The 19,372-nt window shown below is 33.1% G+C and overlaps 1 protein-coding gene across 1 annotated transcript; it reads right to left on the bottom strand.

The window, feature by feature from the left end:
• Positions 1–4,915: 4,915 nt before the first annotated feature.
• Positions 4,916–5,614, bottom strand: LOC139484347 (uncharacterized protein PF3D7_1120000-like). The gene has a single exon (XM_071268085.1). The coding sequence runs from the start codon at positions 5,612–5,614 to the stop codon at positions 4,916–4,918; it is 699 nt and encodes a 232-aa protein (XP_071124186.1).
• Between the last annotated feature and the right edge of the window lie 13,758 nt (positions 5,615–19,372).

The following is a 19,372-nucleotide window of genomic DNA, read 5'->3' as shown; positions in this document are numbered from 1 at the left end:
ACTTAAATCTGTAAAAGTACGCGTATGGGGCTTAAATGAATATGAACAAGACTGTGGGTATGTATTTAGTGATCATAGATTTATTCTTACGAGATAGCACCAAACATGTTTGGATGATGCTCTGAGCGAGCCTTTTTAGTAGACTCTTCTCAGCGTAATAAAAAAATATATATGGGTTGCTGTATGCAATATTCTCATTTTTAAATGAAAATAAAATAAATGTTGAACCATCCGCAAACTGTAATTGACACTTACACATAATTCGTTAAATAAGAACATGTCTACATAGAAGTTACACAGAAACTTACGTTTTTCCGTGCCGATATAAGTTAATCTTTAAAAAGCTAATGTTTTTGTTTTCTATAATTTGTCATTCATTAATATATAAATATATATCTATATGCTTACTTTAAAACCTGTTCTGTCCTGTAACAAAACACCGATAAAATTATCAAATTACAATATAATACAGCATGCAATATAATACAGCATACTAGTCTAATAGGATAAATACGTAAATAGAAAAAAACACACAAGGATAAGTATGCCGGTTGTGTGGTTGTTTTATTGATTTTCATCCTGTTAAATAAAGCTTTATATTTCTATTTTATAAAATAACTGGTACCAAAAAAATATAATAGAATTTCGCGGAGTTCAATTCAATTTTTATTTAGTCCTTTTTTCCCGAGCTATATGTATTATTTTAAACATTATGCACCTGCTTGAGACTAAAGGTTCTGTCGATTTAATTTTTTTGCAAATATTTAAAAAAAAAATGACATTGGAAAACGATACATTTGAATCTACCTGGAAAGTAAATTGTAACAGTTATTAACAGTACATCTCTGGGTCGTCTTTTAAAATTAGAAAAAAACTAAACTACACTTGCAATGTGTTGATTGTTTGTACTTACCCGCAAAAACAGCAAAGGTATCTGTACCCTTTGTCCATTGCTTGTAGCCTGAAATATGATTGTTTACACTGCAATCTTTTTTGTAATATTTATTCAATGTATGTGTAACGAAATTATATACATTGTATATGTTTTGCTATCCTATGTAATTTTCCTTTGTTCTTACTGAAGGAGAATTTCCTTGCTCATAACACTAGAGTAATAATAAAAAAAATGATAGCTAGACAGAAAGAACGCCGTACCTGTTCTCACTGAAATTAACAACGTCGTCATAGATTAGATAGCGATAAACAGATTACCATTGGTCATCTTAATTTGATTGCTCTTCGAACCGGTACAAGCAAGAAAATCAATCTAATGGAGATGATCAACGATAATATATAAATATATAAACAATGATAAACATGTTATCGATAAAGACAAAACATACGAATTACAGATGGGTGTGGTCATAACTTGTACAAGTGTTAACTTGGAGCAGACTTGTTGACTGCGTTCTAAGAAAACTTGAGAAATTTTAATCAGACAATCAAGTTAAATTCGTCGTTGGTAGACCAGACGTACGGTTATCCTTTTTAGAACTGTTGCAACCTTTTGACATGTCTGCTCTTGACCAGACTTGTGGACAAGTCTTCTTTTGACCAAGTCCTGAGGACGGGTTTACACTAGACCTGACTTGTGAACAGGTCTACGCCTGACCAGACCTGTGTACAGGTCTGCTATTGGTTAGACAATTCAGATAAATAAGATTCAGCTTATCTGTAACAATTTCATGTTCATGCCTTATATTTATTGTACTCTTATATGCTTGTACGACGCTAGATTGAAACTGCAGAGCAAAAGGTTACAGCTTTTTTTAAAGAGCCTAAGTGGTCGAGTAGTCTAGCGCGTCGGTCACAGTGCAGTGTGATTTGGAGCCACGATATTAAATAGCATGAGTTCTAATCCCGGTGAGATAAGATAAATTTTTTTGGCTAACGCAAATTTACAGCATTTAACATTGATTGACTGATAGTTAGACAAATCATATATATACAGAATGTATTCTCAGTCTTGTATCATCATCACTGCTGGCGATCAAATGGATCAAATCTGTTGTAGAGTCGTCACTTGTTCAGACATAATTATATATAGATATATCCAATGATTTCTATTCAATTTATCTTGTTCTTCGAATGTACAGAAACAACAGAAGAATACCGTAAAGAACCAAAAAGAAAATTTATAAACGTGTTTAACGCCAAGCTTAGTGCTTAGTAGTTACATGAACAATAACGGTGCGTCATACTACTAATATGTTACGAACAATGACGTTACGTCATAATACTAATGTGTTTCCCATAACAACGTTCATAGTCTTGAAAAGTCCCAAGATGGATGAAAGCGCTAGACAATGCTGCTTTTAAAACTCTTTCTGTGTATTTAATTTTTAATATATATTCTTATTTTCATTAAACAATGGCTATAAAATCTCATACAGCTATCAACAAATAATTGATTGTGTTTTTTAAATAAGAAGGCGGATAGAAAGGTTATCCAACGCATCTGAACAATATCATTATATCATAAGATATCAACATCATTGTTGACGTTGCTTTGTATCCAGTTTTCCTAAAATTTACTTTATGCTTACATTGATATTTCACCGTAATTCATCTTGTTTGTGATTCGATTTTCGACAGAATAATCTTACCATAATTGTTCCGTTTTCGGAAACACAATGTGTTGTTTAATAATTAACAATCTCGTCAATTTCGTCAATTTGTCTTTGTCGATTATCAATTAGAATGGGACGTCTTAGAAATATACTCGTTGTGCACATGCATGAAATATTTGCCACTTGAAATTTGGTTACAAATAAGATCAATCAAGGCATGCCATCATTAAACCGACTTAACAGTATCAAAAGGGAAACTCATATAATTTTCAGTATAAAGTACAAATAATATCATACCCTTCACAACATCCGGAACTACTTACTTAGTGACATGCTGACAATCTAAATTAATGCATAAAAAGTTTTGCGTCCATTGTTTGCCAATATCATAAATATTGCATTCGTTTGCATTATACACTCCATCCTGACGTAAAAAAAATATGTCTGATTTATAAAATATGGTCAGTTTTGGTTGGTACGGTCAAAAATTTTGCTATACCAGTCAGTCTGAGGCACAAAAACTACTGAAATGTTGTTATGTATCAATATTTTGAACAAAAGGAGGACATGCTGGCACTCTAAATTTATATTGACACATTTTGTACTCAATGTGTTAAGATATGGCTGTCAATTTGTAATATACATGCTATACATTCTATCCTGACATGAAAATATTGCTGAGTTTTTCTGTGGATGTATAGATTCACATGCTTCAGTTCGGGTTGATGCCATCAGATAATTTTGACGAACAAATCAGCATGAGGTATCAAACCTACTGAAAGTTGTTACATAACAATATATTGGACAAAATGAGGACATGTTGTCACTCTTAAATCTATTCGGACAAAATTTTGTAGTATTTTTTTCATATATTGTTGTCATTTGTCTTATACATTTAATTCTGACATAACATTTTATTGAATTATTATGCCAATATATAGGTTTTACACAATTAAGTGCAAACATGATCAGTTTAGGTCGATGCGGTCAAATAATTGTGTTGTTCTTGTCAGCATGAGGTATCAAAACTGTTGTTGTCTCTTTGACAAATTCCATAACTTCCATTTTCATTTTTTTCTAACCTTGATATTGACTGTGGCACTAGTTAACTCCGTACCCATAAAAAGTAAAGGCGTCTATTTATTTAGCAGCAGCGCTTTAGAAATTTTAATCTTAGGTTTTTACGATGATATTTCAATGTACTTATTCAGTCAAACAATTATTACCTGTCACTTTGTGGATTGTCAGTGTGTCTAATTAAGACTGTATCTCTGAAAAAATAGAATTTTATGTATACAGAATATGTTTAATTGATTGTGAAATTTTTTTTATAAGTATAATGCAAAACCTATTAAAAGAGTTTAAGGGTATATAGATCATAATAAACTATATTTTAATACGCAAGACTCGCGTTTCGTCACCGTCTTTATTTCATATAAATCTCAAATTATTTCACCTCGCAATATTTTAAAGGAAGCCCAACATGTCCAAACTGTTTCAAAAATCTAGGTTTTTGTTTTATCGGCTTAAAAATTAACAGATCATCCATTTTAAAGTGACATTTTTTTTATAGAAAATTAAACTAATGTTTAAATTTGGTAAACGATTTAAGAATGGAAAGATAAGTGAATAAGTAAATACGTTCAATTTTTACCACGTCATAAACGTTCTGTAATATATATTGTAAGCTTCAATACGATTGAATCACTAAGTCTATAGATTCATTTATACTACTTTCACAGGTGATATTTAAAGAATTAAACATATCAAATCTTAACATGTGAAAACAAAGAATATATTAGTTCTTATAGATCAAAACCGGAACCTACTACAAATATGTATATACACATCTTCAAAAGAAAGATGAAAGATACCAAAGGGACAGTCAAATTCATAGATCGAAAACAAACTTATAACGCCACGGCTAAAAAAAAAGAGAAGACAAACAGACAAATGATTGTACCCTAGGCATAACATATAATTGACCTAATTAACGTTTTCTAATTATTTATGAACGGGTCAATACATTATTTAGAAATAGTATTTGATATCTTGAAGTTGGCTAAAAAATTATTACTCAGGGTAAAATTCCATCTTAAAATTAATTTTCGCAAACATTGGTATCGATTAAGTGTAACTACAAACATGACACCTTCAAACGTTGATGTTTTGAAACTGTTTTATGGGATACTTTTATCAGAACAGATGGAACAACTCAAACAAATCCATGGGTGAATTAGTAATTGGGTTTGTTAAAAGCCATACGAAAAGAAAGGACAAACAATGAACATACACCAAATTAATCGAAAGTCATTATATACTCATCATCGTTTTTAAAAGTAAACCTACCGATATTGCAACTCTCCAAAAAGGTTGCTTATTTCTGTGTCTGAATGCTTTTTGTTTTGGTATGACGTAGAAGGCACATCAGGAATCCTATGTAATACTAATTGGTCAATTTCAGTTTTAAGTTTTTTCAGCTTTTGTAACATTGGTCCGTCTGCAGTATTCTCCATTTCCCTGATATTCTGTTGCCATGTTTTACATTTTTCTACAACTCCCTTATGTTCGTTACTATTTGCAGTCATATGTTGTTTATCTACTTTTTCCGTATCCTGTACTTCCTTAATCAAAGATTCTACTTTCTCATCAATTAATTGTTTTAAGTTATTACCATCGTCAGTAAGAGACTTAATGACAGCTTTGACTTCCTCATGATAGGTGTTTGTGTTTTCCTGAAATCTGCTCAGGTTTAAGTTGGAGGTGTCTAATTTTGATTCAATGTTGTTAACCAGTTCAGTTTTGAGTTTCAACGTTGATTCAGTAAGGTTTGTCATCATGTGTTTTTCTTTGTGTTCTGTGCAAAGCCAGTTTTCTACGTTGTTGATTTTCTCTCCGCTTAACAACGTGTGGTTTTTACTTATCGTTGCACGTTTAGGAGATAATTTACAGCTTTCACAAAAAAACTGATCACAATCATGGCAATAATGTACACCCGGTCCCGCAGTACATATTTCACAAGTCGATGCAGCAGCTTGGGCCATTTTTAATGTTCTTAGTGACCACTAACAGTTACCTATTAGTTTATTTCGTTATCTGCAAGTGTAGTTCGGAAAAGATATTCCTGTTGTAAAATACAAAAATATAAAATATTTATGTAATAAACAAGGAGAAGAAAAATGAGAGTCTTAAGTAATTAATGCTATCGGTCATTCTAAAAATGAATATTTTCTTATTGTGCTTAATATCTGTTTTAAAACATTCCTTCAATATAGAACATACAGTAGAACATACAAGATAGGATAAAAATTGGTTTGTATTAAAGTGTTTATACTTACAGTAGTTGACGATTTGTAATGTTAAATCTGTTTCTAATATAAATCTCTTATTCATCTTAATTAGTCAATTATTAATTGTAAATAATTTCCTAATATCATCAGAATATTTTATCATTAACAATCAAATGTAGATCAAACAACTAATTGACTGTATTTACCTTTGTACCTCCAATGAATAGATGAAAGATACGTTTTAAATTGTAGTTTACGCATTGATGTGTTTAAATACCATTGTACTTAGTATACATTTGTATATACATTTAAATATGACTTCCAATACAATACATCAATGTATAACACACTACAAGTATAATAGACTTTGTTTAATGCAACAAACCTAACATTTATCAGAGACAATGATTTATATTATAATAACATAAAATATCTACATCAAGTATGGGTTCACCTTACGTATATTTCTTTTTAAATGTTGCATGCAATGACGATAAAAACGTGTAGACTTCCAATCGCAGATAACATTTCTCAATATAGCATTATTAATTGTGCATATCTATTTTTACCGTTATTTGCGGTATAATTTTAAGCATTGTAGATCGTCGTTGTAGGTACTGTAAAATTAATAAAAGTCCATACCCTGTCCGAGTAATATATTTTACGAACCATTCATTATGTCTGATATTGTTTCAATAATTTGCGTATCCATTTATTTTTTCAAATATTATTTTAAACGTTTATGTTGAGGAAAACTATATAACTGATGTTAAATGTGTACGGTTTTTGACGTTTTATTTGTGAAACAAAAAAAAAAACCCATTCCAACTACTTTTTTAATATAATCGTGTATGTTTAATTCAATGTAATTTAAAAAATCGGCGTTCTGTTAAAACAAATGTTCATCTATAAAAAAAGTACTTAATATGTATTGATTATAGCCTTGATATCTGGTCGATTGAGGTAATACGACTCTCGAGAAGCATACCGGCTGAGGTCGATACAACCTCGTATTGACCTCAAACAAAGGCATGCGCATTCTTTTTTTTTTCAGAAAGTATATCTTTCAAATGTTCTTACTGCAAAAGAGCATTATAACCTTTTTGTATGTTTGCGCCTGTCCTAAGTCAGGAGACTGGCCTTCTTTAGTCAAGTAGATTGTTTTTAATTCTAGTTGTATCTGTTTGAAAGTGTAGTGTGATGTCTATTCGAATTGCACAAGTACAAATGTTGGTTTAGGGGCCAGCTTAAGTCCACCTCCGTGTGCGGGATTTTCTTGCTGTTAAAGACCCGTTGTGGCCTACGGTTGTTTTCTGCTCTTTGATCGGGTTGTTGTCTCTTTGAAACATTTCCAGTTTCCATTATTTTTACCTAATGTAACAACAGAATTATCAATGTGTATAGACCTTTTCCGATTTAATTGTAACAATATATAGCACTAAACAGACTAGAGAAATATTTTTTTGTCAATACAATTATTCCACAAAGCCACTTACACTACATTATTTCAGAGATAACCGTACACTATTTGTATATGAAGCTGTTCCTTTGCAGGTTTGTTATCATATTGGTGCTGAGGTGAACATTGTAATGCATATTAACCGTTACATTGCACCAGTTAATTAAAAGTGTGATTTTTATATCTGGATGCAATACTTTTAAGAATTAAAGATTTTCTCTCAAATTCTCTGGTTCAATTATATTTAAATTTTTCTTTGACGCACTATTATCAATTTCTGTCAGAATTTCATCAAATTAAACAAACCACATATGCATTCTTTGAATAAGATGAAAGCTGATACACCATATTTGCATCTTCCAAGTCAACAGGAACATTTTCCTCTTCTTCAACTGTAACGATCCTTTGTGACAACAACAGTTGTATTTTATGTATTATTGATTGTCTGTTAGTCTTTTTTCCATAAATTTAATCATGACGTTGTCAGTTTATGTTCGACTTATGTGCTGAGATCTCCATTTCGCCCCTTATACAAAAAAGAAGATGTGGTATTATTGCCAATGAGACAACTATCCACAAAAGACCAAAATGACACAAACATTTACAACTATAGGTCACCGTACGGCCTTTAACAATGAGCAAAGCCCATACCGCATAGTCAGCTATAAAAGGCCCCGATAAGACAATGTAAAACAATTCAAACGAGAAAACTAATGGCATTATTTATGTAAAAAAATGAACGAAAAAAAAATATGTAACACATGAACAAACGACAACCACTGAATTACAGGCTCCTTACTAGGGACAGGCACATACATATATAATGTGGCGAGGTTAAACATGTTAGCGGGATCCCAACCCTCCCCTAACTTGGGACAGTGGTATAACAGTACAACATAAGAAAGAACTATAAAAATCAGTTGAAAAAGTCTAAACTCATCAGAGGGTATTCTTGAAAAATAACAGTGGTTTGCAGCAAAACAAAGTATTTTAATTATGCCATGGAGACTACAATGAATCTTTACTGTTATTAGTAGGTTTGCCCATTCATAGTTTCAACATATGCAATGTACATGGTATTTACCAACTAAACATATCACATTTTCCTATTAATGTCCGGTTGTAACATATGCAAATTACAAACAAAAACATGTATGGTGTAATGGTGTATTACATATGGTGAAATGGTAGAAGATGTAGGGTGCTATGGTTTATGGTGTAACGGGGAATGATGTAACGGTGTATGATGAATGATGTGATTGTGTAACGTGTATATAAAGTGTTGTTATCAAAGTTAAAAAATTGCCCAATATTTAATAAAAAACTGATTTTTATTTTAATACCTAAATTTACAATATTGTGATCAAAATAAGTTTTTTTATAACATTTAAATAATTTTATTGTCAAAGGAACGTCCAAGTACTGGTTGCCTAAGAGTAACATCATTACGTCTGGATCCCTACATCTTACGACAACATTTGCAGAAACGGTTCCTCTGCGTAAATCATACTGCTCGTCAGACAATAGGCATACACCAGAGACCAATTAGTGATGAAAAAGCCCGGAGTAAATTAAATTATCTTGACTTAAGTTGTCGTCGTCCTGTCAGAGGTCATATTCTCAAATCATATCATCGCCGTGAACGACTACAGAGTGCCACCCATCGACAAAATTGGCGAAATAAGCAGTGGATGATGGCTTTCTTTTCAGACGATGACCGTTACTACATTTCAAATTCATATGACATGACACGAATCTGGAAAAGATAGGACAAAAGGTATCCAAATAAATACAGGATAGAAAGATATTCATTGTGAGTTCCAATAGGTACATGTATGGGGCAGAATAAGCTTAAATGGAAAATGAGGGCCTGTTGTCTATCAGTATCTTGGATCAGGAAGAAAAAAATGTTTCAATTCAAACCCGGCTAATTTTACGACCAAATGATGTGCCGCATTGTGTACGCCAAAACCCTTGGTTTGTGTAAACTTTCCCCCAAAACGTGTATGGTGTAATGGTGTATGGCAAATCGTCGCTGGGCTTCTAAAATGTCGTATATGACTTTTTTGGCTAAAAATACTTTTTTACATTAATGGTCTGGGCGAGAGGAAATCTTTGGTATTACAAAATAGCATGCAGTTAGACCAATCAAAATGTGACATATTACAAAATTGCCAATGTCAGTTGTTTGTAAAGATTGCTTCCAAAATATTGTATGAAAACATGAAAATCGTTGTAGAATGGCTTTGGGAAAAAAATAATTGTACATTTCTTTATTTCTGTGAAAATAATTTAAGTTCTTGGATAATCCAGAAATGTCAAAATTTTTATTTCACTGCTATTTATAAAAATGTTCAAGTTCACATACGACATTTTGGAAGCATGCATTTTGCCAAAATTTTCAAAGCCTGTTTTTGAGATATTTTTTTCTTGAAAAATTTGTAATTTACAACATTTTAGAAGCCCAGCGACGATATGGTGCATTGGTAGAAGATGTATGGTGCTATGGTGCATGGTGTAAGGGGAATGGTAAATGGTGTATGAGGAATGGTGTGATTATGTAATTTGTATATAAAATGTGGTTGTCAGAGATTAAAAATTTGCAAAATATTGATAAAGAACTGAATTTTAATTTTATACCTTAATTTACAATAGTGTGATCAAAATTAGCTTTTTCAAACAAATAAATAATTTTGTAGTCACACGCCTACTTTGAAATTAAATTGCATTATGGGTGATTTCGGATGGTGTAGATAGAATGTGTTAGGTGTATGGTGCAAAGGTGTAACATGTTTAGTGTAATGGTGTAATGGGGTATGTTGTTAGTGGGAAGATTACAACATCCAAGGACTGTATCAACACTTTCCATTATGACAATGCACGTTTGCATACTGCAAGAACTTCAAGGGACTTTCTACAGCAAACCAACAGTACTTTAATGCCTTGTCCCGCTCTTAATCTGGATAACCCGATAGAAAATCTATAGGACGAGTTTCAGAGAAAACTGAATGACAAGGATTCCTATGCACTTTAACAACCGTCTTATTCATTCCATGTACATTATATGCCAGGCCGTACTCATCGATAATGGAGGACACACACGCTACTGAAAAGTGACCTGTATTAATTAGTCCTGTGATATGGTGTTGCAAAACTTTATTAATGAACAGTAAATTAGCCGAAATGACACAGTTTGTCAGGAATACGACAGTTGTTATACATTTTTTTTTATGTGTTTGAGATATTGATTTTGCCATTTCACATTGGACTTTCCGTTTAGAATATTCCTCGAAGTTCGTTTTGTTTTTATTTTTATATGGAACCCAATTAGTGGGAGATATTATGGACATAATTGTGCAAATCGTGATACAAGCATGAAATTTGGTATATGGGTGGATTAAATGATATTTAAAAAAATCAGCTGCTGGCCATAAAAAAAATCATTTTTTCAAGATGGCCACCGCTCATTTTGCAAATGGCGTCATTTCCAATTGGTAACATTTCGTAAATCTTTTGAAAGCTGTTTAATAGGTATAATCCAATGTAAGTTTTGATAAAACTTCAATTACAAATCCTAAAGTACGAACAAATAATACCTACATGAATAAAAAAGTGACTTCCGGTCCCAAAATGGCGGCAAAACGTTGAAAATTTCAATTTTATCATGCCTATCAACTTAACAAGAGATATCACTGACTTTGTTTAGTTAAAATGCATATATAGTTTGTTTAGAAAGACAGGTTGCTTATCTAATAATTTTCTGACAGTTACCAATACACAAACATGTACACGGAAGGCCAGAACGGTAGCATTTACAGTTAACAACACAGCTGAATTTCTTGCATCCGCATTTTAAAAATCCTGACACGAAAATTAGTGGCAACCAAAAAAGTCTACTTTGGTTTTCAATTGTCATTTTATTAACCGAACTCTTGTGTCCATGACTTGGTATATGAACCTGTCGAATGCATAAATCTGGACGAGCCAAAACATGTCCAACTTGATATGCTTCTCTTTTGATGTACCCCAGAAAGATAAAATCGTTTGCAAGGAGGCAGAGGCCATATGATGGTGTTCAACCTACCACAGTTAATGATAATTATTTTGTGGTAGGCGGAATAGCATCATAAGGCCGCTGCTTCCTTGCAAACGATTTTAATCGTGCCTCCTTATTAGGAAACGGTGATGTTTTCGTGCATGATACAAATAAATACGTCTATGATGTCCATGTCTGTGTCTTCATACAAAATTGGGCAAAAACGTCCGTGACATCTGAGAATACTTCCAATTTCTGCCAAGCTGACCTTTTCACTTTTCGATGAAGTGCCGACACAGTGTCACACCCACTAAATGCACGGAAGAAGGAAAAGCTGCTACACGAGGACCAATCCCATTTGATATGACTTGTACAGAAAGTCTTTATTCCTTCAAAAACCTACCCACAATTTGTCCACACATAATCTTGCAAGTACTGCAATTCCTAATACTACTACATCTATGTCAGTACTACTTAAAAATACTTTTTACAACCATTTTCAGCAGAATGTTTATCATGGACAATCATTCATTCTGCTTTTGTATGATTACAAGGGGATAACTGGGAGGTATCCGTATTGAAATTACAAAGAATATGTACACCTTGAGTAGCATAAGCATTTTCATTAGTCTCTAAAGAAGCAATTATGTCGTAATTCATAATTGAACGCCAGAAATTAAACTGTGGTCGATATGACTCTATTACCTTACACCCGTTGATCACATACTTCAACGTCACTGAGCCATGAACTATATTTTCTGTGTTTACGTCATTCTACAACAGATGATCATTCCAACGCTTTCATTACGACTACCATTATCAATTTAAGCAAACCACATGAAGTTATGTGATGCGCGTTTCCATTCCTAATTACATTTGAACATACTTGAAAAGCATCTGCCATTCAAGGTGTTTCAATATCGGTTTCAGTGAAGGCACTTGTCCATCCACTATCGCGATATATTTCACTCAGAATTTGAAAACAAGCCATGGACAATCCACCAAACATGTCGATAAACTTTTATTCTCCCTACAAATCTTGCCATTCCAACTGAAATTGCTTAGCCAATACCAAAGGGTTTATTTGCAGCTATAATTGATGTTTGCCCGATATTTAGAAACTTAACCATCTTTTTCACCTTATCCATCGAATGCTTGATCATTGCAACTGAAATTGCGTGTTTTCAAACAGTGGCGTCAAAGAAGTAACATTTTATATTCGAACAGAAGAGCCTCGATGCTTGGAGGAATGAATGACGACCAAGATATGTTTAAGAAATTCAAATCCTCATCTGTTAGAAGAACTACGATTTCCATCATTGTACCCATGTAGTGCGTGTAACTCGTTCTTTATTTATAAATAGTTTGCGCATGCCCGAAATTGTTTAACGCATGTGTATCATAACCTAAAAAAAGTCATAAAACAAATGCATAACATCATTAAAAACTCAAAAGCGCTAAACATGTAATAAATTGTTCAAATGTTTGTGTGAGAAGTTTGTAACATTTTCACGCATGCTCAAACCAAAACATGTCAAATATTTATTTTTAGTATAATTGTCACATGTAAAGAAGGTATCCATCAAACCTGATAATATTTTTTACTTAAAGAAGGTCAGAGAAAATGTTTTCCAGAAAAATAAGTATTTCAATCTTGAAAAAACAGCCATTTTGGAAAAGGTGGTGGCCATCTTGAAAAAATGAAAGTTTCTTATGGCCAGCAGTTTTTTTTCTTAAAATGTATATAATAATGATGCTTCGTGCTAATTTGCATGCTTGTGTCATCATTTGCACAATTCCCTTGATTTTGCTTGCTAATATCTTCCACTAAAAGTCTGCATACATTCCTCTACAAAATTTGTAATTCGTTGGACAATTGAATTTGTGGTTTTCGGATCACCACGAAATCCACGAAAATTGTTATCTAACGAATAATAATAGATTTATAGTATATGGATCCCTGACAACTTTGAGGCTGTATGCTTTTTATGTACTTTGACTTGTTCTTCTTCGAATATTTTTGCATTAGAAAACAAAATTATGATTCACAGTTACCAAATGACTTATTGCAGGGCATACAAAGACTACAAGGTTTTATAAAGATCAGATTTACTTAATATTTGATTTTCATCAATGATGAGGTGAATGTATTAAAGGAGTAGGTTCAGTAAGACCCCTTTTTGGCCCCAAAATATAGCAGTTTTACAAAATTGTTAAAATGTAAACCTTAAGTTATTTATTGGACAGTAGAATGCTTCTGCTACATAAATATCGGCTGTTTTTGACAATACAATGCACATATATCAGGTACTAGCACCATTAAGTCAGGCTAAATTACTGAAATCCTCATAATTTTAGCATTTTAGTAAAATTTTAGACGGTTTTCGTGTAAAACGAAAGTGGCCGCATTCGTGTTCATCCTTAATATTGTAAGTTGTATTTTATGATAACACATAACATATATAAAGGGATAAACCATGGATGAGTAACGAGGTTAGGCGAGCGATTCGCAAGCGTGATCGTTGCTTCAAAAAATATCAACGGACTCGAAGAGACGAAGACAAGTTATATCACATAGTTGCTAGGAGAGAGGTCAATCGCTTAAAACGAGACGCAAAGCAAAGATATGAAATTAATATCATTCGCTCATTTTCTAGAGAAAACCTTAATCCTAGGAAATTTTGGTCCCTTAGTAAATCTGTGTTAGGTTACAATTCAGATAGAACTATCCCCCCTTTAAAAGATAACATGAATCTGATATCTGATGATCTTGAGAAAGCAGAACTCCTTAATTGTTATTTTTCTGCTCAGATGCACTTGGGTCAACATGAAAATGACTTGCCCGCTCTACCGCCATTATCTTTTCTTACAGTAGAGCGTCTTCAGGAGATAGTAGCTGTCGGAGAAGATGTTCTTAAATATTTACGCCAATCTAACCCCCATAAGTCATGCGGCCCAGATGGCATATCAAACCATATCCTAAAGTACTGTGCTCATTCTCTGTATAAACCACTCACTAAACTCTTTAATTTCTCACTCCATTCTGGAGTATATCCATCTCTCTGGAAAGTATCTAATGTGTGCCCAGTGTACAAAAATAAAGGCGATAAAAATATCATGTCTAATTATCGACCAATTGCTCTACTATCATCTGTGTCCAAGATCCTTGAAAAAGTCATCTACAAGGCTATCTATGAGTTCTGTGAATTTAATGACTTACTCATCAGTGAAAATTCGGGCTTTAAGAAAAACGATTCAACAGTGAATCAACTACTTACTATTACTCATGAAATTTACAAGTCATTAGATAGCGGTAAAGATGTATGTACAATCTTTTTAGATGTTTCAAAGGCCTTTGATAAGGTTTGGCACAAAGGCCTGATTTTCAAACTTAAACAATTTGGCATTTGTGCCTCCCTTTTGTCTCTTGTAGAGAATTACCTCTCAGGTCGTACTCAAAGAGTCGTTATTAATGGTCAGACATCATCGAGTCAAAACACCTATGCTGGTGTACCCCAGGGCTCTATACTCGGTCCTTTGCTTTTTCTTATATATGTGAATGATATTAAAGATGGAATTGTCAGCAATATCAAACTGTTTGCTGATGATACGTTCCTTGTCAAACAAATTGATGACATCTCTGATTGTTTCCAAACTCTGAACAGTGACCTCGTCACGTTGAACACATAGGCCCAGCAATGGTGTGTAACATTCAATGCAGAAAAAAAAGGAGTATCTTATTATTTCTAAGAAGAAGCAAATACCACACTACCCTCCATTGATCTTAAATAATGTGAATATAAAGAGAGTTACATGCCATACACATTTAGGTCTTATCTTGAATGATAAACTTTCTTGGACCGATCATATTGCTGATATTTGTAAGAAATGTCATAATAAACTGAACACTATCTTGAGGATGCGACATATATTACCTAGATTATGCATTGAAAAATTATATAAAACATTTGTTCGTTCATTGCTAGATTATGCAGATGTCATCTATGATAACTGCACTAGCGCCGATTCTGCAAACATTGAACATTTACAGAGACGTGCCTGCATTATATCTGTAGGACTCGGAACCGCGATGGTACTCCGAACCGCGATGGTCACGCTGAAGTGCGATGGTCCACGCTGAAGTGCGTTGGTTAATACGCTGAAGTGCGATGGTGACATTGTGACGTTAACTAGTTGATAACTATACGCCGAAGTGCGATGATGGTTACGCTGAAGTACGATGGTCTTCCTGTGACATTGGAAAAAAAGCAAAATGTATATACAAGCTGGTTAAATGAAATAATATCATAACGATTTGAGAAAATGTATAGCCTTTAGCCTAGAATTATGAAGATTTTAATTTTCTGTTTATGTCAAACAAAACTTAAGGCTTTAAATTTTGATTTTTTTAATCTAATTTTAAAATATGCTAATTCTCCGATTAGCACGCAGTAGTTGAGAGTAAAATAATATGCCGTTCAAGACGAAAAAAAAAAGATACAGCGTGTAGGTCTGTATAATAGTACCTAGAAGGGTCCATCTCATTTTATTATATATTACGACAAAACTTAGAAATTGCTCACAACAATTATTCATCCATTTATATATACCCGATTGCTCACGGAGTAAAAAAACACTTTGTGCATTTATGTATGACAAATAGCGATCCTTGTTGATTATTCCACGAAAAAATTAGGTGATGACAAATTGGGAAGTACATGTAGGGATCAGTTACATTGTAGGTCAATTTTGGCCTAACATGTTGTAAAACATCAACACTGCAACCACTATAAAAAAAAGAGACTAGAATGACAGTGTTCTTACAAATCAGGATTCATCATCATAGCAACTTGATATAGCAAAAAACATTACTAGTACAATAGTACATTTTTTTTCTATTAAATTGTCGATATAGAATCACGAGACTTTTACTTAAAGGTAAATCCAAATTAATATTTAGATCAATATGCTTTATTTATTTGTTTTTGGTTTGTGGCATAATTCCTAACACTGGTTTTCCGATATGCAGACCAAGTTCATCCATCAGCTGCTTTGCTCTCAATGATTTGTTGCACGACTAGTTTGTAACCTCAACACTTATAATGCTCAAAACTCTTCGGAACTTGAATAGTTCGGTACTTTCTTTTCCCCTTCGTTTCCTTTGTTAACATGAAACCTTCATCTACACAACCCTATCGTCCTGCCTGCGAATCTATGTTGTATTTTACTAAGGCGAAACGTCACAATATGCTAACGTCAGACCAAACCATCGCACCTCAGCAAAAGGACCATCGTACTTCGGCGTGGACCATCGCACTTCAGCGTGACCATCGCAATTCAGCGTCCCCATCGCACCTCCGAGTCCTACATATCTACTGGGGCAATCAGGGTCACAAAACATGTCACTTTATTGAAAGAGGTTGGTCTTGAGCTTCTCAAAACACGCCGTCAAGTTCATAGACTTACATACTTGTACAAAATTAAAAATCATCTTGTCCCAGATTATCTTTGTAATTTTCATCCATTGTTCCATCATAATACTGAAAACTATAACTTAAGATGACATGCTAACCTGATACCCATCAGGTCAAGAACAGTAGCATACTATAACTCTTTTCTTCTAGCTACGATTAGAGACTGGAATAGTTTGTCAGCTGAACTAATTACAGCAACATCTTTGGCGAGTTTCAAAAGGTTGTTAAAGAAGAATCTCAATTTGTGTAGTAAAGTAGTAAAAAAATATATTCACGAGGACATGGTTACGAGAAAAAGATTCATACTAGATTACGCTTAGGGCTAAGTGCTCTTAATGACCACTTGTATAAATATAATCTAACATTAAATAGGTTTTGCGATTTCTGCCCAGGTAACTGCATTGAAAACACTGAGCACTATTTAATTCATTGCGCCCGTTACACGAACTATCGGATTACTCTTCTACTTGGAATTAAGAATCTGCTTTGTCCAGATATAAATATAGCAATGTTGCGGGATCTATGTCCCAACTATCTGAGCAAAATATTAATAGAAGGTAGTGATGATTTGTCTGATGATACTAATTTAGAGTTGTTTGAGTGTGTGTTTCGATTTATTAAATCTTCGAACAGATTTTCTCGATAGCTTAAAAACTTTTTTTGACCTGATTGTGCTCAAAATTGTCTTTCCATAATCACTATTTTATATTACTGAATCATACATGTTTGTTAATTCGTGTGCATGTGAGTAAGAATGAGCGAGTGATTGGATGGGTGTGTTGTATTTGTATGTTTTGTCCTGTACATATTGTCTTGTCTTGTGTTTAACATGTTTGTATTCAAAACTTTGATAATTGTGAATCTGTATATATCTATGTTGAGGAGATCCACGCGTAGCCTCTGGCTGTTGGCAATCCTCTTTAAATAAATAAAGAATTAAATTAAATTATATAAAGGTTGAGGATGAACACGGATGCGGCCACTTTCATTTTTACCAAAAACCATCTGAAAAGTGACATTTTCCGGCATATTTGGTAGATTTTTCATATTTGAGCTTGAATCGGATCGTTTTTAATGACTAAATCTGTTCAAATCTTTCACATAAACTAATTAATTCAAATAAAATAGACACTTGAGTGTTTCAAAAGTGGTCAAAATCTTTCGTCAGATGAACCTGAAATTTGCGGCCAAAATCGATCCTTACCGGACCTACTCCAAAAAAAATTTGAAAACACATTGATATGACCTCAGGAAACGCTTGCTTCATGGTCTGTGTTCTTTTCCCGTTATGATTCTTAGAGGAAAGTTGTAGCTGTAAACTCTATTTAAAAGATATTTTTTTACCGAGCCCATGTATATCCGTTCGTATATTAGGCATTTGTGGTGAATGCTTTTGTATACATGGAATTAAGGAAAATATTCATTAAAGTTCATTACGGGTTCTAAAATCTAATACATTGCAGTACAATATTTCCATAAAACAATAGTTTTTAAATCATTTTCGAATGAAGGAAGGGGTAGTATGGAATTTTAGTATAAGTTTAAACTCAAAAGTTTGAGGCACATATACATATATTGAAAATATGCATCACAGTCCTGTTTGTAAGTTTGATCTTTGAAACACAAAACAACAAGTAATGCATATGAACTGTCGAATCTAGAACCTATGATTCAAATTGTCACGAAACTTAATAGCAACGAAGGAACAGTTTTAATCGTAAAGAGAGTTCCGTTTAAACATTGCATTGTCAATAGTTACAGAAGTGCAACCTATATTTTTATTAATAAGTTTCCGTTCAAAAAAGGTAAGGTGAATGGATGTCGGGAAAGCAGTCGTAGTTTGATACAAAAATAGAATACTTGATCAGCTAGGACTAAAGTATTAAATATAAAAAAGAGAAAGAAAAAAGCTAAACTAGATTGTAATGATAATGGTTATATTATTAAGTAGGACAAAAGAATTACTACACGTAGTCTATTTACACGTGTGTTGTTCACCTGAATAGTTTACCCCATATAGTTAACGAGGATAGTATATAGTCTCTCTAATGAAGAATATTGTATGTAAGTCATATCAAAACTTCAAATTAAAAACAAAGATGCATATGTTTCGTTTTTATAACTTGTTGGATAGTTTCTATTATAAAACGTATGAATATATTCTTTTTCCTGAAACACATCCTTTTTTTAATTGTTGGCTTCCAGACGTTTATTCGCCAACATGTTTTTGTCTGTAGTAACCTTGGCATGTAGTGCGGTGACTGAAGGCAGGTTTTTTTGAATTTAATCTCCCCACCGAACACACACCTACATAATATATCATTGGAAAGAGGAAATCGTGTACTATAATAATATGCCTGTCGTCAGGACTTGATATGGTCACATTTTTTTTAAAATTGATGTCAAAGGTCATATGTAAAAATCTGTAAAAATTTAGGAGGGTTTCAATTTTGACATTTTTTTCTATTTCTAAACTCTACCTAAATACAAATAATACTGTTTTGTCTTTAGTAATGTTTGTTATTATACATAAACCTTAATCA

The sequence above is a fragment of the Mytilus edulis genome, chromosome 8 (assembly GCF_963676685.1).
Source record: "Mytilus edulis chromosome 8, xbMytEdul2.2, whole genome shotgun sequence".
NCBI classification, from domain to species: Eukaryota; Metazoa; Mollusca; class Bivalvia; order Mytilida; family Mytilidae; genus Mytilus; species Mytilus edulis.
Note: the sequence above shows the minus strand (reverse complement) of the source record. Positions and strands in the feature narration are given on the sequence as shown.